The following is a 27,269-nucleotide window of genomic DNA, read 5'->3' on the forward strand; positions in this document are numbered from 1 at the left end:
CAAAGCTTTTCAGGATGAGGTGGAATATCCTCAACTGGCTGAGTTGGTTGCCTCATCTCAAACCACATTCCACTTGCTGAAGACCAGACTAAAGGAAGAAAGATCCCACAACAAGCAGGAGCTGAAGGTGGCTGCAGCGAAGGCCTGGGAGTGCGACACCAGGGAAGACACAAAGTGCCTGCTGATGCCTGTGGGTTGAATACTTTTTATTTCTACAGATAATGATGATGATTTAATTTGACTTCATGTGTATCTGTCCAGTTATTTTTGAACCCCTGAACGTTTACCACTGTGTGAAAAGGGCCTAATCTCCCACACAGTTCTTTCTGTATTGATGCAATCCCACACAAATGAAATCTGAGAATGGGTAACATCCGTTATCTTCGGTTTTTAGTCACCGACTCACAGCATAACCAAACTGGAGCCTGAGCCTGACTGAGACCTGGTGTTTATTGCTCACAATGCTTCCTCCATGTTGTTTTTTATGTTTGTGTAGTGACACTGTCCCTAAAGAAGAAGCCTACCCTGCAGCCAGAGCGAGCTGTCAACTCCTTTTACTGTGTGAGGTGAGTGTGCCTGACAGAGCTGATCTGGGTTGCTGTGATGCTGCGATGCTCTTGCTCTTCTGTTAGTCTGAATGCTGAGGCTCTTCTAAATACATCAGCTCTTTGTGTGTGCAGAGGGTATTCGAATACTTAGATTTAAAATACCTCTCAATAAATAAACTGCCATGCCATGATGATGTGGAATACAGAGCATTATTTTAGCATTAAGTTGGTTATAACAATTTAACTGCAAACTCCTTCAAATCCAGACAAAAGTGTGTGTTTCACCCTATGAAGAAAGGTCTGTTCATGACTCCTGGGCCATTTGTGAACTTATTTGTAACTAAGAGAAAAATCTAAGGACAAGACAATTAGTGAATTTTCTTAAATCTCTTGTATGTGTCACAGATCTGTTTGTGCTTGAAAGCCCAGTGAGACTGTTTGTGTGTCTCTGCGTGTGTTTTGTGAGCATGTCTTCTTTTTTCCTCACAAAACTGGAGGTGTTTGTAGTAAATTACATGCAGTCTGTCACCTCAGGTCACACACACACACACACACACACAAATAGCCGTCTGAGGACAAGTTGCTGCTAGAAGCCGCTGAAGCCACTGAGACTCCAGTTTATCAGTGTCAGCTCTCCTTCTGGGCTGTGATAGTACAACCTCCCCTCTCAAGCCTTCTGTGTGTGTCTGATCACTTCAGTCAAAACTGAATTAGGCAACAAACTAAGCTGACTGTTAACAGTCAAAACCGAGCTGAGTGTTAACTCAGCAGCCAAACACTGCTGGAAACAGGAAGCTCATGTGCAAACCACTTCTTCAAACTTCAGCAGATTTTAAAAGCCTGAGTGGCCTCAGATCTCACGCCCCATTAGTAAGCAAATGTACTGAACTTCTGATCTAGCTTTTAATGCCCACCACTAATACTTGCATCTTATTTGAGTATATTTGTGATATGTGTGAAAATATAACCTGTGGTAATAGACGGAGGGTGTCTTGTATTTTTATTTTGTAATACGCCAAAACATTTAGACACAGAGAAAGTTTCTTCCCCCTCATCACCTGGATAACTCTTAAACAAGTAAACCTTCTCTTGCAAAATCAACTTTTTAATCCAAACTTTTCATTTGAAAGCAGCAAACTGGCTAAATTCAGCAGTTATTAAATTACGATCTACCAACTTGTTAAGTATACAGTAAATGATGCAACTGCATGAGTAGAAAGACTCATCTGTCTGCGTAAACTGTACCAAATCTTGGTAGTTTGCTTTGATTAGCAGATGGATAGACTTGGTTGCTTTCTGAGGATTTATCTGATGCAAAGTTTCCTCTCCTGTGAGACAGCTGTGCTCCCTGCATGGTTCAAACCACAGTCACTCAGTTAAAAAAACAAACAACCTTTTAACTCAAGACTGTTGTCAAGTCTGTCTGAGCTGTGTCAGGTATTGTCACTTGTGTATTATGCCACTTAGAGAGGGAATCAATTTCAGCCACTCGAGAATGTGCAGCAGTAGCAGCAGCAGCAAAACGCACAGAGAGACAAGTCACAAAACAACAGAAAGGCTTCAGTGAGTTTGGGCTGTTTTCTGCTTGGTTTGACGACCAGAAACGGTGTCAAGCAACTTTCTCACTATTTTTAGGAACATACTGGAAAAGGTCATGGTGGGTTTTACTGTAATAATACTTGACCTTGGTGCAGCAGGTGTGAAGGTGATCCTGAAATACTCAGGTTAACATCATGTTTCCTGTTAATCTGAGTTTGTTCTGACTATATTATTCTCAGGCACTCGTTTTAATAGTTGATCAGAAAAAGGAATTTCACCACAGGTTCTGAAAGCTACTGTAAAACTACTGAGTTTGTATTAAAGGTTTTGTTTAGTTGCAGCTCCGACTCTGGCTTTACTTAACAGGTCAAGCAAATTAAATGTCATGTTGATGAATTTTGGATTAAAGACAAGCCTGGTCTCATTAAAACATGTTTCACAATATGCACAGTTTGCAAAGGTGCTAATGTAATAAACAAATATTAACTGTAAAAACATTTTATAGCTTCACAATACACTGTGATGTGTAAAAACCTGTAAAAGGTATCTTGTAATGTACTATAATAGTTTTACAGCAATTAAAAGCAATTTTACAATACTTGATTGGCAACTTTTTGGTTAGTTATTTACGATAAACTCTACAGTTCTTTACAATGTACCTGAGCAGACTAGAGGAAAGAACAGAGGTAAAGTAGAGAAGGAACTGTGTGGGAGAATAGAGATGCATGCTTCGCTGCCTGTAACCAAGAGGAGATGCTTTGCGTTGCCGTAGTGATTCAAGCGTGTCCACGTTGCTGTGGTGATTCACACATGCCTCCTCTTGCCTCTAGCGATGACGCTGCGAGATAGGAAAGTGAGAGTTTCCAAGACCATAATAGGGTCCAGCGTGGGAGACAGGATTATTACGATGCTCCCGTTCACACTGCTGTGTAGCAGCACAACGATCCCCACGTAGACTCACTCACGGGAATCACCAACAACAGGTGTACAGATAAAAACATGCTGCATGCTCACTATGAAGTCACAATACTGTTCGGCTGCAGTTAATACTGACATTTAAAGAAATCACATCGGTACAGGAGGGAAGACAGGCTGAGCCAAAGGATGTTCCCATGAGCCTGTCCACTCCTCAGTAAGCAACATCTCATTCCTTATCGCAATATGAACTTTCTGCACTATCTTGAGCTGCATGAAAAAGTAAAACAATTGGAAAAAGATTTTAAAAAGTGCAAGTATCTTGACCTTTTAAAATAGCTGGGAGAAAATTGGACACTGTATGTTACCACGCTCAGTGGCAGCTAATCAGGTTGTGTAAGTAAGGTATTATTCTGGACTTTAAATAGTCAGTGCCCCGATGGCCACCTGTTAGCTAAGTGCTGGCGTAAGACCTGGGATAGTGATAGATGCAGGTGTGCAAATAAGCACTTCCTGCTCTCTCTCCCTACGTTTCTCTATAACAGGCTTGTTTGAGATTTAAAGGTGTCACATAATTTTAAAAAAATGCACTAAGTAATTCACTAATCAGAGGCTTTTTCAATGTGACACTGATACGAATTTGTGAATGAGCAAATGGATATGAGCTATTTCAAGGAACAGCCCCCTTGGCCAGAAAATATATATCAAATTGATTTGTTTATTAGTGAACAAGCAGCTCTACTTGTGTTTGGGAATTAGCCTACTATGTTGTTTTATGAACACAAGCAAAGCAGTCCTTAAAAGATTACAAATGTGAGATTATTAGATCTGTACCATACCTTTTCCTGACAAGGTATGGTACATTTACTCAAGTACTTTAAGGTGTTTGTACTTTACTTGAGTGCATGTGGTACTCCACCATATAGCTAAAGAGGGTTTTTTTGTTTGTTTTTTTGGAAATCTGTAATTTAGATATCTGTTTACAAAACCAAACAAGACAACATTTGGGATTACAAACGCAAACATGACAACTGGGTGCTTTAACTCTGGAGGAATGAGAGGAAGGTGAAAACATCTGCTTTGAACTAGATGTGAACTAGTGAACTAGCACACAGCTGCTTTGATAGATGGCCCCTCAGTCACTCCAGCACCTTCCTCTGCACCTTTATAGTCAAATAAAATGGTCCTGAAGTGAAGACATGCTACTGAAGGGATGATGTGATTCAAAAGGATAAAATGTAAGCCATGCATGTTCAGCAATTAACTGCGTCTGGGGACTCCCTGCTCCACTTCTTTATGCTGCACACATGGTGTTTTGAAGCACCACACTCGTCTAAAATAACACTCACCCACCTTCATGACTGTGTGCTAAACTTCACTTCCACACAACACTGGTAGGCTGACACCTCCTCTGCAGGTTACAAGGCTACTAACATAAAAGGTCTAATGCACATCTGCAGGCAGGTCGGCAACGTTTGCCAGAGGTGCAGTACCATGTGTTTCAATAGGGCCTATATACATTACATAAATAAGAGGACATGGCAATGACGTGATGTGTGACTCATATAGGAGCTGTCACATTTTCGCACCTTTGTCCTCCTTTCTCACTCACCAACCGAGACAGCAGCAGCCAACTTACTCTCTGTGATCTTCTGTAAGCCCAGAACATCCTCCGGAGTGATCACCGCTCTGGCGAGCAGCTCCTCTTCCGTGGTCACCGGGACCCCCACGTCGGTCGAGTTGCACCCTTTCTTCACTTTCATCGCCGCCGTTTGCTTCGGGCTGCCGTTACTGCCGCTGTCTGTGCCTCCGGCGTCTCTGTCTGGATTATCACCGCCAGGCTTCTTTGCGCTCGATGGGTCCTGGCTGTTGCCTCTGCTGGTACAAGAATAGCTCATTCTCCGCTCCTCCCCTCCCTCTCCTAACCCGGGGCTTCCAAGATACAAAACACTTGCCTCTCTCCCTCCCTCCCTCCGTCACTGAAGGATGCACGGTTGCTGTCTGTTATCCGCTGCTTAATTCAAATCCGCTTCGCCTTTATGAGCCTGCAGCCTGAGGCTACGTGCACACGGCCCCGGCTCTCGGTGTCTGAGCGCAATACGCGGAGAGCGGGCAGTTTTGTGCGCGGCTGGCTTCGGAGACGCTATCTCGGTTGTGTCAAGTGAGGCTAGAAGTCGGTGGGAAATGATCTGCTGGGTTTCAAATGGTTAAAAGAGGAGGCAGATGGCCGTTTCTGTCGGGGGGTGGTGGTGGGGGATCGTATCAGAGGCAGCCCCCCCAGCCCTGCGCCATTTGGCTGGTGCTTCTGCGCACAATCTGCGCTACAACGGACGAACGCGCGCACGGTCTTTTCATTCAAAACAAACATTTGCATTGTGTGCATTGTTTTCTATTGAAACACATTAAAAACTCACCTCAGTATTTCTTTTGGGCCTAAGTATAAACCAGTGCTGTGTTGTGGTAAATTTTAACGCCCTTAATAATCTATACTTTAATCGTAATAAATAGTTTTTAAAATGATGTTTATCAGATTGAAATACTCAGATGTATGAAACAGTTAAACTTCTACATAACTACAGCATTCAGTGCTGAAAAGTAACAATGATCTACTGAAGAAGTATAAGCACAAATTTGTACTTGTACCTTATTAGAGTAAGCCTATATCAATTTTATTCCACTTTACATTCCACCACATTTCAGAGGAGAGGGAAATTTTGTACCCTTTACTGTATTAGATTTATTTGACAGATATAGGTACTTTTCACATTAATATTTTGACCTAAATGTCCCCAAAACCTATAATTTAAAACTGTTCCGAAGCTGGAAACCACTAGACTCAACTGTAAATTAAGATGGTAAACTTTAAGACCATGTTGCTCACTTCTGTACAATTTATAATCAAAATTGTGAAGTAAATTATCTAAATACATCTTCCACTACTGCCTGTCTTGCAAATAACCCGCTAAAAATCAAACAAAAATGTAAAAAAGGGTGTAGGTTTCAAGTATTTCTGTAGCTCCATACACCAAACTTGCATTAGCGTGATCATTCTGCTCTAATTAGCTGCACTGTGTCCAGACTTCACATGCTGAAGGCATTCATTACTGCAAACAGGCCTCAGCAGATCATCAGCTACAGAAACTAAGTAGAGATCAGAATGGAAACAGCTCTGTGAGGTTTTAATCCTATTTCTGCCTCTCTTTCTCCTTCTACTGATGCATGTAAAGTCTCTGCATGACTCACTCGAGACCTCAGTTGCACATGACTATCCACCAGAGCTCTGTGATGATAACAGTGCCAAACCAATTGCAGCTACAGTTAACATGCCAGTTAAGACAAAGGTCTGCCTCATTATTCAGAGTAGAGCATCCAGGTTCATGAACAGGGTCAAAGAGCTGTAGAAATTCTGTTCAGCTACAACAGTGTTTCTAAACCAACTGAAAGTTTGAAAGACCATAAAGAGTGTGTTTCCCTAAATTAATTGTCTTCATAGACCTAGAAACTCAGGGTTTATGTGGAAATGTCTCTCCCTAGAGGTAGCAAGTATTTATTGCAAAACCCGTTTATAGTTTTGACTGTGGTTTGTCCTTTTCAGGGTAGCTAGGGAGGAAATAAGAGTGATACTGTAGCGTTCATTCAGGTAAAACAAGAAGTGTCTGTGGTGCTTGTTTTAGATCATATGCGGCCCCAAACCTGCAGTGCAATTAGAGGTTCTACTGGCTTAGACGTGGCACTAAGGTTAACCATGGAGAAATAAAATGAATATCAAAAAGGCCCTGTTCAAAAAATAAAACTTAAGGATAGGTTTTTCCAAACAGATATCAATACAGTTTGTTAGTTTTAGCTGATTTAACTTTCTTTGTAATTAGTAATAAATATGCAGTCTGTTAGTGTGACTAGTACATCTGTGAGAGATGCTTTATGGTCAGCTGCTGATAGTTGTAGTCATAGATGGATTACTGAATGGGCCTACTGGGCACAAGCCTGGGGGCCAAAGGGGTGTGGGAGCCCCTGGAGTTTGCCTGCAAAATATTGCAGAAAGAGACAGAAAACAAACAAAATTATACACAAAACAACCACAACGAGATGCAAAAACATTTTTAAAAAAATGAAAAATATCCTCAAAGAGACACAGTCATCCACAAAAAGATGCTAAACAACTGTAAAGACATGCAAAGCAACTACAAAGAGATGCAAAATAACCACAAAGAAACAAAAAATAACTACAACATGATGCCAAATGACCTCAAAGAGGCACAAAATGTCTGCAAAGACATTAAACAAGCTCAAGGAGATGCAACACAACTACAAAGAGATGCAAAAAGACTATAGAGAGACAGAACTCATCTTTAAAGGGATTCTCTTTTAGTCTTGGGTCTTCTGTGTAGGAGGGTGGGTGCCCAGGGGCCCACTGTGTCATAATCCCTCCATGGTTTTAGTGTCTTGTATATGTGTGATATCTGCAAGTGCATACTGAGAGTCGGCTATACAGTCACTGCGGGTTCTTCACATGGACCCGCTGAGTTTGCTCATCTCTTTGTCACATCTGAGCTGCTGTTGCTATCACCAGCAGATACACACACATACACACTCACACAGGGACATATATGCCCGTCCCTACTCACATTCTGAGCTGAACAAATCCACCTTTATCAGGAATGTGCTCACAAAAATGTTTTTGTTTTGATAGCATTTGCAGCATCCCCACATGTATATCTCTCTGTGTGTTGTGGACACAATTAGGGAATCACATGGGCACACACACACACATGCACACACACATAGAGACAAGAGGTCTGGGCAATGTGCTGACCTCGGTAAGCCGTTCTTAAATGTTTATTGTTCCGTGCAGCTAGAGGAGAAAGGATGTTATGTTATGAACCTACCATGTGCTCTCAGCTTTGTTTGCTGCATGTTCAATCACAAATAATGAACAGCTCAACTTTCATGTCTCAGTATATCCCCTGGGTTATAATGTTCTAGTCACTGTACTACCTGAGATCGAAGCTGCCAATTACATCTCACTGTTGATGCCAAAGTTCTGCCTTCCTGTCAATGAGACCTTTCAGTTGGTGCCATCAGCCCCTGCTAACCTTCACTGTTGATTTATTCACTAGGTTTTCCAAAAATAGCAACAGGTACTTTCATTCACCACTCACATTTAAACCACAAAGCCAAAAAAGGATGACTGCATTGTCATGTCCTCTCCTGGTGTTCATGGAGAGGGTGAATAGGACTAGGTAACAGACTGTCTTGCTGCTGTCATTTGATCTGAAACTCTAATCAGCTTTGACTCTACCAACAAACGTGTTCCTCCACACCCTCCATGGACTGCAGCATTTTAAAAATCACTAAAGTAGCCTGATTAGATTTCCAACATGGCCACCATCTTCCTGTTTTAAATCTGGTGTTATTGTCATTGATCTGGTTTGTCCAGTTGGCAGGATGCTCGGTATTCAGGTTTTGGTACATTAGATTACTGGAATGCATTTCGAATTAGCCAAAATAAAGTGAAGACAGCGGATGATTAAAGTCAGGATACTGAAACAAAATCACTCCACATAGTGGCACAGAACTGAAACAGGTAAAAAAAAAAACTGAAATAAAATCTCTATACTGGCACAAAACACCAGTGTACTACACAGTTAAAAGGGATGAATGATAATTATTATTAGCTGGGGGTATTGCAGCTCCTTTCAGCACCCCCAGCTTCCATTAGGTTAACGAGTGTCGAGTGCTTGGTTGGGTGAATGCGACTAACTGATTAATGATGGAATAGTGTGTATGCAAAACTTTTTAATACTTGAAAATGGCATTTGGAGTATTTATGATGAAAGACTACAAACAGTGTACAAGAGTTGTTTCATCCCAGACTACCTTAAAACATGCTGTGATTGTGAGTGATGACTGAAAAGGCTTTGGGACAGTCCTACATGAAAATGAATTTAGAAAACAGTTCTTGCAGCTTTACTTTCAAAATAAATCAACCACTGAACTACAATTTCACATTAACCTGTAATTATAATACAATAATATGATATGCAAGAATGTGAAATGTGCCATTCTGTATAATGACTACTTTTACTTTTAGTGCTTTAAAGTATGTTTTGATGCTAATACTTTTGTACTTTGACCTATTTAACATGTAACATGAATACAGGACTTTTACTTGTAACAAAGTATTTTTACACTGTTGTATTGTTACTTTTAAATAAGTTAAAAATCTGAGTACCCCTTCCACCACCAGTAGTAATGCCTTACAGCCATTTGCCCTCTTTGCCTTTGCACATGTGTCTATGTGTTAGCCCCTCGGTGACTCACACAACAAAACAATAGAGTCCAAAGCAAAGTGCTGACATGAGTGCAGGCCAGTCTGCCCCCCAGCCTCTGACACTCATGGGTGTATATAAACCCCTTCATACACACTGTCTCTGCAGACCATTCAGTGGAAACCTGTGACACACAGCTCACCAGTTTGGGTAGGTCGAACTAGTTAAAGTAGTTAACAATACTGCTGTTTCTTAGTTTATGGACATGATGTGTGAGCCGTTAATTCAGTATACTGATCAACAACAGGGGGTCTAAGCTGACTGTAGTGAAGACAGATTTGCTTGTTTATTACCTTACATTTAAAACAGGAGGTTGAAACAAGTGAAGGAAACAGGTGGATTGAGGTTATACTGTCGATTTATACAGTAGTATCTTGAAAGTTCATTATGTGACACAGTAATCAATGAGGTACAAAATGACACCCAGAGCAGCAGGCAGAATAAAGAACAGCTGGTTATTTAGATATGATAGTATATGATAGTAAAATGCCATTTTGTGTAAATGATACAGTTTTGTTTTGAGTGTTTTCTTCCATCCCCACTCTGACTTGTATTTCCCTGCAGGTACTGCTCAAAAAGAGGACAAATGGCTCTAACAAACCCCGTGCCCATGGGCCCTTGGAAGGTAAGTATATGATGTACAGTACATACTTAACACTACCTTATCCATGAACACAGGGAACAGCAAGAGGTTTGAGTACATGACTGCAATGGATGCCTGTTGTGTTTATAGACTCAACAAAAACTGGACTGCAGTGGTCTAATCTTGTGTTTCATTATTTTGTGTTTCACAGATCACTGTGTACGATCAGGAGTACTTCCAGGGCAGACGTATGGAGTTCACCGCTGGCTGCCAGAACATCATAGAGTGTGGGATGGAGAACATCCGCTCCCTGAAGGTTGAGTGTGGCGCGTATGTATCCGGACAGCGCTTGCTCACTTTTAGAATTAATAGAGCTGATTTAGCAAATGAAATGGAGCAACTTTTTTACAGACTCTGAGGGGCTTCAAGAGAGTGCAAATTTTATATTTCCTTGATTTCTGCTTGTAGCTGGGTGGGCTACGAGCACTCCAGCTTCTGTGGCCAGCAGTTTGTTCTGGAGAAGGGAGACTATCCTCGCTTTGAGGCCTATAGTGGCAGTAACTCCTACCGCATTGAGAGGATGATCTCCTTCAGGCCCATCTGCTGTGCTGTAGGTTTAACATACAACACAGTAGCAGCCTTTAGTTCACTTTAACCTGGGCTTCATCTCAGTTCTCCTTCCTCCTTTGTACAGAACCATAAGGACTCTCGCATGACCATCTTTGAGATGGAGAACATGATGGGTCGTCAGTTCGAGCTGTGTGATGACTATCCCTCTCTGCAGGCCATGGGCTGGATGAACAAAGAGGTTGGATCCATGCACATTCAGAGTGGAGCGTAAGTCTTGAGCGAGAAACACACAGTGACTGAAAATACATCACAACCTCCAGCTACTTACACCTCTATGTTTAACTAAATGATTAACTGATTATTTAAATGTTCCTGTAAAGTCTAATCAAGATGTTCTTGTTGATTTCTTCAGCTTTGTGTGCTACCAGTACCCGGGCTACCGTGGCCACCAGTACATCATGGAGTGTGACTGTCATGGAGGAGAGTACAAGTGTTACCGTGAGTTTGGCTCCCATGCTCAGACTCCTCAGATTCAGTCCATCAGGAGGATCCAGCACTGAGAGAGGAGCATTCTCCACTGGTCCAGCTAGTTAAAGAAATGTCCTGGGTTGGAGTTCAAGTGCTTACAGGCATCAGCTGTTTACCACACTTTTTATTTCTTTTTTAAAGAAACATCACAAAAGAAAGGAAATGTGATGAAAGACAGAAAATAGGAATGATAGAATTGAGAGAAATCAGTTAGAAAGAAAGGACTCATCTGCCAGGGTTGGCTGCAGAGTGCTAAAAACACCTCAGAGTTTTTGTTCTTTTACATCTTCACAGCTGATGCCGTCATCATCGTCACGGTGTTCTTCATCAATAACATCTACTAGTCTTGCTGTAACAGTGATATCCATGATTTCCGACCTTTACGATGACGAATAAAAAGAATGAGCAAAGAAACAGAGACTCACAATCTTGAGATGTAACTCAATCACGTGTGTTGTCTTTCTCAGCAGCAAACAGCTTAAATGATATTAACCAACATGACAAACATTAGGAGAAATTAAAGGTATGATTGTGCATTAACCTACGAATACCCTGCTGATCTGTCAGGATTGTCCAATTCCACAGAAATATATTTTACTTAGTGATTGTGTACTGACACAAACTGCGTTTGGATAACTTTGATCTGTGTTGTGCACTGAACACTGAAAATAAAGCAAGGTGGACAAATATATTATGACTGAAGTCTGTTGTGAGTTATGTTTGTGGATGACATGGGTCATCAACAAGTCTCAGTTTGACTCAATTTCTGTGTAATATATAGTTGTAAATTTGATATCTTTGAGTTCTTGGATGGACAAAACAAGATGTTTGAAGTCTTCATTCTGTACATTACTAAATTATACATGGGCATTTGACACTATTTTCAACTTCCAGTTAAAGCAATAATAAAAACCATCATTAGTTGTAGTTGCAATAATTTCACATTAGCTCCACCTCAACCAACTTGTTATATTGGCAACTTATTGGCTACTTATTTATTAATGAATCGTTAATAAGTATTTATTCATATAATGTAGGCCTATTAAAGTATAACACATTTTTCTGCATTCAGTCCTAAGGTGCTTATACTTTTTATAGTCTACTTTAAGTGCATTTTTCTTATTATACTTTCTATGCTTTACATATTTTAATTTGGTATTGCTGTCTTGATGAATTAGTATTATAGAGGGACTATTATTTCCCTTACGGATTTAGTTCATGCACGCTTACTGCCGGAAAGTACTCCAGAGGCCGCTGTGGGTCACATTAGAGTTACGACAGTTCTTTCTTCTTGATGGCTCGTGATGACATGTCAACAACAAACATGGCGACCAGTGGCAACTATTGGGAAGGTATGTTATGTTACAGTGTCTTGTATAAAACAGCGGCATTCATGTACATGCTTTGTTGCTCTTTACTGATTGAAGTCAACCATGTGTAACTTATTCCACAATACGCTATGTTAAATAAACATTATTTCCTCGGGAGGGAGATATATTTAGCTGGTTTCAAGCTAACCTGTTACTGCTACCTGTTCACGTTGAACTTAGAAAGCTCTTCGGGGGCGGACTGTGAGAAAATGGGGATAGACCGGTGTTGTCAGTTTTAAATGGCCAGCCTGCCTTCTACAGCGAGCTGAATTAAAATTTACAAAGGAGTGTATAACTTTATGTGTAACTTTATGTTGTGAACCTCTTCCACCTGTTTCCAGGAAAAATTGAAAAAAGTAAAACAAAGCAACAGCGCATAAGGTTTTAAGCTCAGTCACACACCTTTATCTTGTTGTTTAGACTGTATATGCCCTGATTTGTATGAAATAGTGTGTTTCAAGCCCATGCAGGCTGGGCATAGTTATATGCATGACAAAATTAAATTTCATAACTTCATTCAGTAATTTTCCCGGGAGTGCGGACTGATTCACTTCAGAGGAACCTTTTGTAGCTTTCTTTCCTCTCACTTCCGGTGTGTACGGGCCTTTTCCCTTTTGGCCAAACATTCTGGCCTAAATGATATAATCTCTTGTTTTGTTTGGTATCCATGCTTGGCTTTTATGCAGTTACAAGCTGCTCCATTTTGCCTGATTTCCTATGATTTTTATAATTTAGTTTTCCAGCTTTTAGGTATGAGGGTTCAATATTTATTTTGGTCAGATATGGAAAGTCTTTTTCCACTTTGAGATATTTGTCTCTGTTTCTTCACTCAGATTTGCGTAAACAGGCCAGACAGCTGGAGAATGAGCTGGATCTCAAGCTGGTCTCTTTCAGTAAGCTGTGCACCAGCTACAGCTGCAGCAGCCACAGCTGGGACCAGCACCCTAGGGACGGCCCTGTATCTCTGGGATTAGTGCAGCTGATGAAACCAATGGTGTGACTGGTGAAGCATTTATTAACCACCACCCCCTCTGATCTATTCACTGTCACCCAGCCCTTTTACACTTTGTGATTCTGCACCTACATGACCTAAAATTGTGGGTGGAGACGTTAACTGTCTGGGCACAAGACCAACCAGTCTGCACTTGTGCTTGTAGAGTTAAAATAGTGCCTTTGTGTTGTTAACAATTAGAAATTTAATTTGTTGGCTTCTTGGAAACGGAATATCATGAATACAGTGTTCACCATTTAGAGCACCAGCCACTCTAATACAGTATTTTCATCATCTTACAATTTAGAAATTGTTGTAAAGGTTTTTCCCCTCATTAAATATGCTTCATTAGTCTGTACTGTAGTTTTTATGTGACATTCAACTTTTTTATATACCTAGAATGACAAAAAGCTTGTATTTGAACTTCAGTTTGTTTTTCCTTTCATTCTTAAATCAGGTCTGATTCCTTTGGCTCATCTCAGAACAATGTGCTCGCAGCCATGACTACTGAACTGGAGCAGCTTTTGGCCAGTGTAAGTCAAGTATCGCCCACATAGGGTTGCTGACACCCAGAGCCAAAGGGGTTTTAGGCTTCCCTTCAGTAACTGCAGTTATAATTAGTGTTCTTCAAAAGTGAGCAGCCAGCCAAAGGTGGTTGCGCCATCCTGTGCGTTACATACTAGGGGAGCTGCTGCTTATTTCACCGGTTGTACAATCTGGAGTTAGAATTGCAGTTTGTGCTTCTAATATAATTGAGGTATTAAATTTGAGCAGGACCTGCCTGACACACCTCTTCCTCCTCAATAGTATAAATACCACTCGTTACTATCATCATCTGCTTTTGTAATTTCTTCTCTTCTCTCCTCTCTTTTTCCTTCCTTCTTCCACCGGGTGTCTGCCGAGTTTGAGAACAGTGTGGATCTCCAAAGCTTTTCCCCAAACCACAGTCACACAAGAGCAAGATCCCAGCTAATGAAATAACTACTATGAAATTCATTTTTCTCTAGTCTGATATTTTAAATTATAGGCCTACCTACCAGGTTATTTAAATTCTACTGATTTGTTTTACGATCACTTAAATTTTGTTGTTTTATGGCTATTTGATATCGGTTTAATCTTTTTTCTTTTTTTTGCAGCTTACATCAGTCAATGACAAAATGGCAGAATACACAAATGCTTCAGGAGCTTCGTCACATAACGTAGCCTTGATGCACACCTTACAGAGACACAGAGACATTTTACAGGTATATACATTGACTTCACTTTCTGCTATTACTTTCTCATGAGTAAAAGTGTTTCAGACCCATGTGTATGTCATGGTAAGTGTTTTACTTATATTATAAGAAACCTTTGTGAAATTGTAACCTGTTGTCTTTGTAAGTCTCTGTTCTATTGTTCAGTATCATCATGTCTTGCTGACTGTATCTGACACTGTTTTGTCCTGCAGGACTACACTCATGAGTTCCACAAAACCAAAAGCAACTTTTTCAACCTGCGAGAGCGGGAGGACCTGCTGGGCTCTGTTCACAGAGACATTGAGTGAGCACCTTTATGTATCTTTGTGTGTTGGTAGCAAATGCTCCTATGTTTGTCTCCACTCACCATGTCATTGTGGTTTGGCAGTCTTGTGCTGGACGGCTGTTAGATGTGTGTAATCATTAAGAACTGTTGATAAGAAAAACTGAAAAGTGAAACAATGTTTAATCCATGTTAATAATGTTATAAAGCAGTTAAAAAAATATAAAAGCAACTTTTAATATAGTGTAATTGTAGCAAGTCTAGTGTAGTAGTAGTAGGTCTCAGTTCTCTTTGGCTGTTGTTAGTGTATGTCTGAGGTTCAACATGTGCATTGCACACATGACCGGACTATGACTGGAACGAGCAGTTACTTTCATCATCAGTTAATTTGCCAGTTAATTTCTTAATTCATTGAAAATGTTGTTTGGTTTATTAAAAGTTATAAATAGTGAGAACTGTCGGTCTCCAAGATGTCATCTTCAAATGAAAATATTTGGAGAGAATTACCATTTATTATTACAGATTGCAATGAAAATCCACTGTAATTCTAGTAGTGATTTTCATAGTGAGTGATTTGGGATGTAGCTTCCACAGTGAGAAGTCCAGGAATCACTGAGATTCACTTCTTGTCAAATTTATCTACATTTAAATTAACTGCACTATTTGTCATGTTTAATGTCAAGTAAATAGGTTTATACGTAGAGATTATTAGTCTGCAAGTTAGTTTTTTGATTCACTGATGAATTGTTTTGGCTAAAACATCAGAAAATAGTGAAAACAGTCACAAGTTGCCTGAGCACATACTCATGACAGCTTGTTTTGTCAAACCAATATCAAAGCATATGCTGTGATAGATGAACAAATATGGTTCTCTTTTTTCTTGGAGGTTAAAGTCAACAGGAAAAAGATACTAGATGTTATGTTATTTTTATCCTTTAAAGGGGCTCTAACTCACTGCATTTCTTTTTTCCTGTTTTTTGTCTCTCTCTCATAAGTCTGGCATACTTTCTTAAGTTTGCATTTGTGAGAGAGTCAATCCTTCCCATCACAATTCCTTCCATCCCTGCATCTTCTCTGCTTCTTACGTTTTCAGATTTCCTTCTTTCCTTAATTTTCCTTTCTCTTCTTTTATTTCTTCTCTTGTTTGGACCTTTGCAATGTTATCCTTTACCGGTAGGAGGCAGAAATGCCCATTTTGTTGCTGAATTCCCCCACCCTTTAGAGCCTCTATTTCTTCCATCATGTTTCATCCTCTAATAAAAGGCACCTCCTCTTATTAGTAACACCACTCCTCTTTCTCTGTCTCTCTGTCTGTCTGTAACTTTGTCTTTCTCTGGGGATCTCTTTCCTAAGTGCCTTCTACAGTAAATCAAACCGCAAGGCTTTCATTCAGCCAGAGCTGAGGGAGAGTGGTTACATCTGCCCTGGCTGATACAGAGAAATGCTCGATTAGGGGGAGAACAAGGATAGCAAGACAGTAAATCTGTTAGAGAGAGAGAGAGAGAGAGAAAGGGAGAGATGCTGTCAAGAGCTGATGTTGGCTGATTATAAAAGTGATGAAAAGTGAATTTTAATTACTCCCATAAAGATGAGATGTGTGGAGAAACTGTGAAGGGAGAAGAACAACAGAGAAGATAATGGATTGTGAAATGATTATCAGTCCAAACAGGGAGGGGGCGGTGTAAATAAAAACAGAGGACAGAGTTGTGGGTTAAGCAGAGCTAATCACTTAAAAGCCTTAACGCAGGAAGTACATAATCAGCATCCAAGCATCAGTTAATAGGAGGGAGTGAAATTACTCTTTTGGTCTGGAGCAAAGTCTGAGGAAAAACCTGTTTCTCATGGCAACTTCTACTGTTAGCTAGTTACAAAGCTGCTTAAACATGTTGATGGAAGGCAGCTGGTTGCTTTAGGTTTTCATTAAGCAGCTGTTAAAGAGTGAAGAAGTTATTACTTCCACTACCAAACAGAGCCAGATCTCATGGGGGAATTTATATACATTTGTAGGAAAAGTTGCTTCTATTTTTCTCTTGTGATAGATATGAAAACGTGCCGTTGTTATTGTCAACTTAGCTTGGGATGTTCTTCACGTTACTGTGAGAAAAATGGGTCAAAAACCTTAGCCAAACTTCAGAATTATTTGATTAAAAATAATAATATTACAGTAAATAGGTTCATTTTTTGTGAAATATTCTGATATAACTGCTTTATAATGTGTGGACGGTCCCAGCAGCTGTACTTTGTGACCAGTGTTACTAACATGCTAAACTAAGACGGTAAACATAGTAAACATTATCCCTACTTAACATTCATGTGTTAGCATTGTCATTGTGAGCATGTGCCTAATTAAATGCACCCTCACAGACCTGTTAGTATGACTCTACGTTCTCAGTCTTACATATATGAATATTGCTTCATGGGGACGTCCAGTGGTCTGATTATGACCCACAGCCTTTCCTGTGTTTTATACCTCTGTCTCTCACCCCACATTTCCTGTTTGGATCTTTACTGTCTTTCACACATAATGGCAAAAAATGACGAAAGGATCCTTTAAAAATTTGCTCTATTCTGTTACTATTTGTCAATCCAGTTCCACATGGTTCCCTCTCCTCTGTATTCTCGCTCAGGTCCCACAAGAGCAGCTCAGGGGTTAATAACAGACGGGCCGACCTCTTCCTGAAGGAACATGAACATCTGAGAGTAAGAGATCTCTTTAAAAACAACTGATAGTATCGGATCCCATTATGGGGTCAGTAGTAGAAATCCTGTAGTCTATTGGGTTACATGGGACTGAGTGGATAGTGTGGTGTGAAATATGACACTTGGCACTTTCTCTTAACTGCCTTCAAATACACAGATGTGGTGACAAAAGCTTCAAGTCCTTATTGGATATCTAAAGATATCAGGTCTGATCCAATACTTAAATTTACCTAAATGTTGATTAAATATGTACCTGGCACATGGACAAATGTAGAGCCCAGCTGTTTTAAAGGACAGCAGTGCTGCAACACAAGTGGGCTGCGGAGGACAAAACACAGTAGAGTTCAGCTAAGGAAGGACCTTTATATTAGGGGATACTGACCTATTAAAATACAACTGGAACAGCCCGATACTGGCGCTTAGGACTAGGACATCTCTAGTTCTTAGGTGTCTTACTGAGTTGTATGGCCATCATGTGCCTGCAGAAAAACTTTAAATTATAAACAGTATTTTATACACCTTATATAAACAAAGTATTAAAAAAAAAGAAAAAGAGCAGTAAAACTGTCACAGTAACCAGCAGTGAGTTAAGATAGGCTGTCAGTGACATGTAATACAATCCATGAAAATCATTTAGTGTGTGTGAATGTTTCATGTATACACACATTCATAAATAATTGTTCCTTATGCGGATCCTAAACCAATTTTTAAGTAATTATAGATGATGCCAATGTGAAGTGTCGTCTTCACAGAGCTGCCCAGGGTTTGGTACAGATGTCAGGAATTTGGTACAGCTTCATTTAATTAGAGACCCATCCTGAGTAATTAACACAACATGTGCAGGTATTACAGCAGTGTACAGAAGAGGCCGTGCAACCGTTGAGAATTTGTAGCCTAACAGGATTAGTAATAACCATTTAGCTTGTCTTGTAAGAATCACTCCACCATGGACATTCAGAAATGTTCGCTTCAACTCAATTCTGCTACTTCAGCAGTTTATTTTTGCACCAAGGCAACATAAAAACATGAGAAAAACACAATAAGACACACATGCACACAATTCAGCAAAGGAAACAGCATTGAAGACATTTAAAATGCTGGTGCTATGCACACAATTCAGCAAAGGAAACAGCGACATGAAGAAAACAAGAACATAAAATGTTAAGCTGTGTAAGGATGCACTCATTTGGTTTTCTTACTCAGGCACCATCCAGGATGTGGAAAGGAAGGAGGGTAGAAAAGGAGGCAAGGGCAGGGAGAGTTTAAAGCCTGAAGGAGCAACTAATAACTGCTGCATGTACTCTATATGTATGCTTATGTAAGAATATGTTATCCATCCATTATCTGTACCGCTTATCCTGGCGCTGGAGCCTATCCCAGCTGGCACTGGGCAAGAGGCGAGGTCCACCCTGGACAGTCTATCACAGGGCTGACATGTAGACCAACAACCACACACACTCCTGCAGGCAATTTAGAGCCACCAGTCAATCTAAGCTGCATGTCTTTGGTCTGTACCCGGAGAGAACCCACGAAGGCACAGGGCGAACATGCAAAGGCCCCGGGTTGGCCGAGACTCAAGCTAGGAACCTTCTTGCTGTGAGGCGATAGCGCTAACCACCGTGCCACCAAGAATATATGTTCAGTATTATAGATGAATGCTCAGTCTGATAGGGATACAGAATGTCCTGATGTGTTCAGCTTGCCCTCCTGTATTGACAACATACTGTATAAATTTAATCAACAATGTCACCATAGTAATGTTGATACAGTTAAAAAAAATTGATGCAAATGGGAAACAAATACTCTGAAGTTTAACACCTAATAGTCCAACATAAGAAGGAAGGAAGTAAAGAAAGAGAAAAGTAGGAACTTGTGCCTGGCCTGCGGACTCTGCCAGCTACTCAGGAGAAAAAGCAGAGGACAGCAATAGATAAAAAGTGGACGGACAGATGGAGGAAGTATAAAGTATAGTATTGATTTCTGGTCTCCAGTGGAGTCTGCCAGGATGCATGCCGTTGCCCTTATGCACTCTGCTCAGCCTTGGGCTGAACACTTCATTTTTCTGTCACAGTTAACGGCGGCTAACGTAAACCTTGGCTGTGAGTGTGTTCGCAGCTCAGTGTCATTTCACTTCAATGAACCTAAAACATAAAACAGGTATCTGGTTACCACCATGAAATTTCTACTTTGTGTTCAGAAGAGTTGTATTATAGAGGTTAATTATCTTCTGCTACAGCTGGGTTGATCAGTCTCATTCTGATTTTCCCAAATATCCTCCATTAAGCAGCACTTTGTCCTGTCTCACAGGAAGTGCTCCTTTTATAATAGATCCAGAAAGATGTGGGGTTTCCCTGTGTAATGTTTCATGACTTGTAAATCAGGAGAAATATAGTATGTTTGAAATTAAACCTAAAGGTTGTTTGTTAGAAGTAATTAAGGTGGAAGCCAGAAGCTGGTTGCTGCCACCTTTCTGCCTTTTCTTTATTATATATGAATGCATTGGCACAATATCTTTGTGAATTGGATGCTGTTTATCACAGTGCTTTAAGGTTTAAAACCACTGACTCACCGTTGTACCCTGTGGGATGGCCTTCTTTTTCCATGTCCCCGCTAAGTCACTTGTACATCTTTATATATAAAGCTATTCTTGGCACGCTACCCTGATAGCTTGGTAACTTTTTATTTTTAGAAATTCATCTAATTACAACTTGAGATCATGAAATACACTTCAGCTTGTGACTCTGAGTGTTAGGATGGAGATGGGGAAACTAGGTCTTTTCTTTTTCTGACTTGAATATTTGGAACAATTTGTAGAAAGAAGTTAAATTGGACAAATTGGTATCATTAACCAAATTTAAGGCCATGGTAAACTCCTTGATGTCTCTGCAATTCCTTAACCACTGGAGCAGTTTCAATGTTAATTGTGGCGACTCCCTGTTTATGTTATTGTAATGTTATTCTGTGGTTTATATTTAACTGATTGTGATGGCTTATGCTGCCATTTTGGCCAGGTCTTCCTTGTAAATGAGATTTGAAATCTCAGTGTGACTTCCTGGTTAAATAAATAAAATAAAAATGCCTTTATGAGTCTTTGCAAGTGACGATATTTCATTTGCTTTTAACTGACTTTTTTTTTTTCTGTTTCATGATCAGAGCTCAGACAAGTTTATTGACAGTGCAATAAGGTACTCAACACACACACACACACACACACACACACACACACACACAGATGTAACAGGCCTACCAGGCACAGGTCCAATGGCCCGAGGGTCAGGGGCCCCTGGGCCAGACTGTTATTTCTTGTTTGAGAGTCACAGATTTCAGTTAAAAGACTCCAAATAGATGCAAAATGACCACAAAGAGATGCAAAACCATCCCAAAGAGACCCAAAACAACTATTAAAAAAAATGGCCATAAAGAGACGCAAAAGTATCAAAATGAGGTGTAAAGCCTCCAAAAAGACGTACAAAACAATCACATAAAGACAAAAGGCCACCTTAAACTGATGCAGAACAGCTATAAAGACACAAAACAATTGATGTTCCTGTATAGGAGGGCCCTTTACCTTCCTGTGCGCACACACACACACACACACACACACACACACACATCATAGGCAAACAGCACATCCAGGTCTATTAAAAGAGACCATCAAACCTCCCCTGCCTCTTGGATCCTCAGCTGAAACATTAAACCAGCTTAATGTGATGCAGTGACGACAGCTGCCTGTCTCACTCCCCTCGTGGTTTCTCTCCCTCCAGTATTGCGATGGCTACCAAAGAGAACATCACATTTCAGCGTGGGATGTTGAAGTCTGTTCAAACCAGGGTCACGACTTTGGCCAGTATCCTTACATCATTCTAATAGTTTCTCATCACCTGACCGTCTTTACCTTCTTTGTGTTAACATCTCAATTTTCCATGTACATGTACACTAATTTGTCTTGGTTACTTACATGTGTGAGGAACTAACACATGCAGACGCTGGACAGAGATAACACAGCCTCACTTGCAGGCGGTAGACAACACCATCAGGGTCCATTTATTCATTTTGCTAGTTGTATTAGGAACCCTGGCGATGTGTTTTCCCTGCTGGTTTCTGTCTCTTACTCATCTTAATTATTTTCCTTCACCACACATCCCCACCCCTCAGAACGGTTCCCCTCCATCAACGGTCTCATCCAGAGAATCAATTTGCGCAAGAGGCGAGACTCTTTAATTCTAGGCGGGGTGATTGGCATCTGCACCATCCTCCTGTTGCTCTACACTTTCCACTGACCCACTGACAATAATATTCATATTCAAGCCAGTTGTTGACAAGATAATTTTTTTTTGTTTTCATATGTTACTCTTTCAATTTACTTTCCTTAAAACTGTTTAAAGAATTTAAAAAAGCATTTTATTTTTAAAGAAAATGATATCACAATGAAAACATCTCAGTAGTACGTAAAGGTGTTTCAGCTCACATCGGAGGAGTTGATTTGTTTTCTGAACTATGATAACATTTCCATCTGGAAATTTATGTATTGCTGCTTCTATCCTGTTGTAATTATAACTGTATAAAGGTATAAAATAATATTTTACGTGGTTTTACTGTTTCTGTTTTTTTATATAGAATCAGCAGGGACTAATAAAGTAACAACAAGCTCGCTTTCAAGTTCATCATGCTCATCCAAGTTTATTTCCGACATGCAGAACTATGGCACTGTAAACCAGTCATACAGTATAAATGTATAAACATCAACATCAGAGTGCCAAGAACAGTGCATACAAGGAGAACAGCCCCATTCATATCTTGTAGTATACTGTAAACATAATGAGGTGTAGAGATCCAGGCAGTTCATTAGAGTCTGAACAGGACTGTTCGCTTTATCAGAGTAGCACGCAAAGCAAGATATCACACTATGGCTGCAGCAGGGCACCAAGGGAGAATGTGACTTTTAAACTTGATGTAAACAGTGTATGAGATACATCTGCCAACAGCCATAAAAATCCTGCACTGAGCAAAAAGAAGAGTCAGTCTTGTTGCAAATGTTAAGAGAAACAGGGAAGGCAGTGGCTGCATTACAGACTACTGGTGCACTGACGTCTTTTTTGTCTGAACACGAGAGAGTGTTTTACCCGAGTCCTCACATTACAAATCTTTATTCATTGTTTTTTCTTTAGTCTGTAGGTCTTTTTGGTGTCGTGTGTGTGTGTGTGTTTTTTTTATTGTCAAAATGTAGTGCCATCCAATTGTCTGTGTCAGGGAGGTATGTACTTCAGTGCACCACTAGTTTGGACTATGAGTAGCTGTGTGCAGTTCTCTGTTCCTGAGTTTATGGGGTTATTGGACATGTGCTGCCAGAAAAAGAGAAATGGCCTGGAGCTTCTTTCCTCCGTTGCAGAAAAAGCATTAAGTTGTACATTAAGAGTCTCTTCAGCTTGTTTTCAACTCAGATTTTGTGCTTTTTTCCTCTTCCCTCCTCGTCTCTGTGCAAATTTGAGATCAGATGGAGTTAGAGACTCGTTCCTGCCCACGATTCACTTCCGGCTCTCTGAGAATCAGAAAAGAGAAATGTAGTTTTGCAGCTTCACACTGAGCTTTATGAGTTTGTTTCTTTTGTGTCTTTCTTCCATACCTGTTGTATACACTATGAAGACGATGAGAGCCACACCCAGCAGTATTGCTGTACAGCTGAGCAGCATAGACAGACGCCCATACTTCTTTGCTCCTTCAATATCTCCTGTATGGAGAACAGACCTCGACTAAAGGAGAAGGAAGGGGAACGAAGTGTTCAACAATGAAACATTTAAAAGCAATACAGAAGCAACACTCTTGTAGTGTTTGAAAAGACGCTTACAGCTGTACTGGAATAGACCCAAGCATCTTCAGCACAGACAGATAATAATGTACACAGTGTACAAGGAAGAAAATTAAAGATGTACATACATTTGACACTCACCACATATGCATACCACAAGGCACAGATGTTGAGCGGCACTGCGGGGCAGAAACAGGACAGCACGGCGAGCCAGAGATAATTCTTGGGTAGGGACCCGGGTGGCACCGGAGAAGGCAGCGTGCCCAGGCTTTGCCGGGACAAGGATCTGGGTGGGGTCGCCAGCTGCCCCACGGAGCCCGACTTTAGTTGTGATCTGTGTCCGTTCTGGTCCGCATCCAGCGACCGAGCGCTCCCTCTGATGCTGAGGGAGAAGGAGTCGGATGGATTGAGGTTGTTCTGTCCGGTGGGTTCCGTGGGCGCGGTGTTCAGAAGCTTTTCCGTGTCTTGGAAGTCGTTGAGATTTGAAACTTCCCTCTCGCCCAGGGCACTTTTCTCAAAGGCAGTATCAGTGTTGATAGCCATCACTTAAAGATAAGAAATTTCCTAATTTTATTATGTGTGCCGCTTTTACCGAGCTGCTATCCTGTGGATGAAGTCTTCCTTCAGATGTTCTCCATTGGGGGTCATCAGATCAAATATTGTACATTCAGAGAGCCTATAATACCTTCAAGGCGAGCTATTTAATTAAGCAGTCTAACTCCATCAAAATTTCTTATTGATGAGCGAGTTGTTATTGATGTCAGAGTCCCTCTCGCGTTTAGTTGGCGGTGAGCGTCCGGACGCACGCCTTGCCTTTTACCCCCCCACCCTTCCCTTTATTATGTAGTGAGGTATTACCGCATCCTTACATCTTCACTGCACATCCCCGGTGTCTGAGGCCTATATGCACCAAATGAGGCGTGTGACAATGCAAAAACAACAATTAAACCTCTTGAAGTGAGCGGTGCGTAAAAGCTTTGCATTTACGCGCGGGGGCAGCAGCTGGATCAGCATGTAGGATCAGCAGGGTGTGTGAGGGAGAGCGGTGGAGATGGAGTGAAGTGAACACTATGTACCACAAGTCCTCCAACACATGGACGCCCTGCTGACTCAGGTCTTACTGTAAACTCTTAGTCTACCGTATTACAGCGTTTAACAGGAACTTAACTGTCTGTCTCGGGTACTCAGTATCTAAGGTTCCTCCACCCCCGTAGATCTCTGTTACCCCTTAAATCTTGCTTTTCCTGCCTATTTACAATAACAGCCCCTAACCATCATCACAATAAAGCGGCCGATTGACATTTTGCTCATCCTTGCCCATAAAATTATCCGTAGTGATTGAACTCAGTACAATTTAATTTACATTACTTTATAGTTCTGCTCCACTTCAGAAAGGAATAGTGCACGTTTTACTGCATCACATTTATCTGATAGCAAGGATGCCAGGCTAACGGAGGAAGTTTTCAGATAGGTACGTTTTGCTACTAATATTTTAGAATATCCACAGGTGCTCATTGTACAAGTTACCCCTGTGAATGTTCCAGTAGCTTATTGTACTACTAACGATGCATTATCATGTAAATGTTAATCTAATGTTATATAATGAGTAACAGGTGAAATAACACCCACCTGTTATTCCCTGTGAAGACTTCATTCACACTCTCGACTAGTTGGTTTGAGAGTTAAATGTCATCCCTCAAGGGTTTTTTTTTAAATTTAATATCATAACTCACTGTGCCCTGCGTTACTGTTAACACATGAATTAGTCAGTTTCATTCATGATTCCAGTCAACTGAGAATTCACCACATCAGAGATTTAATACCACGTTCATCCACATGAGGTGCAGAGATCCAGTCTGACTGTGTTTCCCTCTGTCCTGCAGTGAAACCTTACAGAACCTTTGCAGCGATTATTCCGCCACCTAGTGTGGAAGTTTAAAACTGCACCAAGAGCCTGAAATCGTAGGTGTAATTGTGCAGCATCACCCCAATTCCATGTCAACTCCCTTTACCTAGAGACACAAGAACATCCCTGTTGGTCAGCTTTAAAATGATTTTAATGTATTAAATAAATTAAATACAGGAACATTTTCTTTGTCATAATTTTGACTTTTGAAAGTTTGTTGATCAAATGTGGACTATACTTGTGCACACATGTTAACAGCAAATTCTGGAGTGTTTAAAATACATTGATTTCTTATTGGAGTACTTGTGTTTTTATACATTAAATATATTTTAGAGCACGAATTTAGTACTTCAGCTTGAGTAAATAACTTGAAGTGGTACTTCAGCTTATAATGGAGTAGTTTTTAGGAAAGTACTTGCACTTTTACTTGACTATTGAGTTTGTGTACTTCTACTACCTCTGCAGATATAAACGAAAAGCTTCTGACTGTTCTGCATGTGCCCTGAGATCTATATCAGAAGGAACAACCAAAAACATACATAGTCCTGATTTGAAAAATACTGTATGATGATTAGGTTAATATAAAAAGTGACTGCATAAAATTGATCTTTTCCTTATTAAACCAAATCAGGTTACAGTTATAAAGCAATACTTCCAACCTGCTGCTGAAGTCAAATAAGTAGAAGAAGAATTGCTTTACATTCAGTAAATTAACTCACTCCCACAGTTTAATAACCATGAACAAATCTCTTTCAGAGCAGAACAGATATTAGGTGCTGTTTTTTTCCTCTGTCTGGTTTATACAGAACAGTCTTACTGGATTTCTGCAGCCCTGACTAAATGTCAGATTGCTGCCTTGGTTATGTGTTGAATATCCTCCCAGAGAACAGAGACCATGAAGTTAATGTACATCTGATGCCATTAAACTTGGACGATTTTACATTTAAAGAGCATCTTAATTGACTCTGCTCTTTTTATTCCTCTGTAATGGCATCACCAGACACTTACAGTTAAAAGGGATGACACATGATACATATTTTGCTTAAATCTATTGCATGCCTCTCTGTGTGTTATTTTTGAAAAAGAGAGACTTCAGTGCTGCTATGGGCTTTTTTCATCAGTGTGCGGTTTAGTTCACAGCAGTGAACTTTACGTCTGGGAAAACATTTTGTTCTTTGTTGTGAGAAAAAAACAACAACACAAAACTTAAAGTGACAGATACCAGAGATAGTGAATTTTCATAGGTTTCATAATAATAAAGTATAAAAGTAGGACGGAAAATTAGTGGAAATGATAAGGCAAACAATTTTCTACCAAGTGTGTGAATTTATTCACATTTATATCACATTCTTGTCAAGTCTTTTTCAGTAGCAGATCAAAAATCTTAATATCATTAACCAATATTACTAAACACAACCTGGGTAAGCAGTGGATGGATTAGAATATTACATAGAGGTCAGCAACAACGGCAACTTCCAGTCAGTTATTTTTAAAATCACACACAAAAACTATTTTATACTTACATTACTACACATAAAGAGTAGAAAACATTCAAGACCTGAACACAAAATCTAAGATGTTTTAAAAACACTTCTAAGGTCTTTTTGAAACATTTTTGAGCTGTTACCTGAGCTGCAGGTAGTCTGTTTAGGCAGGTTTCTGTGGGAAAAAGACAAACATCCACAAAAAGAAACATTCTGCATAATTTAAAGTGAAATATACCTTACATGTGATTAACACAGGAATATAAACAGATCTGGCAGATTATTAAAATCCAGTCTGACTTCTGAGTTTGTGAAACACTGCCTTCCTCGGTCTTCTTCCCACCTCCGGCCATCCGCTTCCTCTTCTTGAGTCATCCGGGGCAGGGCTGACCAGAGCAGTTCTTCAGCTGGCAGCTTTAGCATGTGTACAGGAACATAAAGCTTGCCAGTGAAGAACTGCTGTGTGTCAGCCAGTGGGGGCC

The 27,269-nt window shown here is 40.3% G+C and overlaps 4 protein-coding genes across 4 annotated transcripts in view; 2 read left to right on the forward strand and 2 right to left on the reverse strand.

Annotated features, from left to right (window-relative positions):
* Positions 1–5,305, reverse strand: part of unc119a2 (unc-119 lipid binding chaperone a2) — a 9,812-nt gene extending 4,507 nt beyond the window's left edge. The window contains exon 1 of the mRNA XM_020618089.1: positions 4,642–5,305. Coding sequence (XP_020473745.1) covers positions 4,642–4,900 — 259 coding nt within the window. The 5' untranslated portion in view covers positions 4,901–5,305. The remainder of the gene's footprint in view (positions 1–4,641) is intronic.
* On the forward strand, positions 7–11,573 carry LOC109970513 (beta-crystallin A1-like). Its single transcript, XM_020618090.1, has 7 exons — positions 7–190; positions 497–566; positions 9,896–9,956; positions 10,126–10,244; positions 10,383–10,524; positions 10,609–10,751; positions 10,897–11,573. The coding sequence occupies exons 3-7, from the start codon at positions 9,918–9,920 to the stop codon at positions 11,042–11,044; spliced, it is 591 nt and encodes a 196-aa protein (XP_020473746.1). The 5' UTR covers positions 7–190; positions 497–566; positions 9,896–9,917; the 3' UTR covers positions 11,045–11,573.
* A 698-nt stretch (positions 11,574–12,271) lies between these two features.
* Positions 12,272–22,171, forward strand: LOC109970500 (Golgi SNAP receptor complex member 1-like). The gene is made up of 9 exons (XM_020618069.1): positions 12,272–12,364; positions 13,216–13,336; positions 13,828–13,906; positions 14,510–14,617; positions 14,821–14,912; positions 17,519–17,591; positions 20,745–20,776; positions 21,356–21,438; positions 21,747–22,171. Exons 1-9 carry the CDS (start codon positions 12,307–12,309, stop codon positions 21,869–21,871), a joined length of 771 nt encoding a protein of 256 aa, XP_020473725.1. The 5' UTR covers positions 12,272–12,306; the 3' UTR covers positions 21,872–22,171.
* Positions 22,172–22,238: 67 nt separating this feature from the next.
* LOC109970501 (tumor suppressor candidate 5 homolog) lies at positions 22,239–24,213 on the reverse strand. Its single transcript, XM_020618070.1, has 3 exons — positions 23,539–24,213; positions 23,215–23,341; positions 22,239–23,130 (listed from the first exon to the last, which is right to left on the reverse strand). Exons 1-3 carry the CDS (start codon positions 23,938–23,940, stop codon positions 23,117–23,119), a joined length of 543 nt encoding a protein of 180 aa, XP_020473726.1. The 5' UTR covers positions 23,941–24,213; the 3' UTR covers positions 22,239–23,116.
* Positions 24,214–27,269: the final 3,056 nt, after the last annotated feature.

This window comes from Monopterus albus, unplaced genomic scaffold (assembly GCF_001952655.1).
Source record: "Monopterus albus unplaced genomic scaffold, M_albus_1.0 scaffold199.1, whole genome shotgun sequence".
Lineage (NCBI taxonomy): Eukaryota > Metazoa > Chordata > Actinopteri > Synbranchiformes > Synbranchidae > Monopterus > Monopterus albus.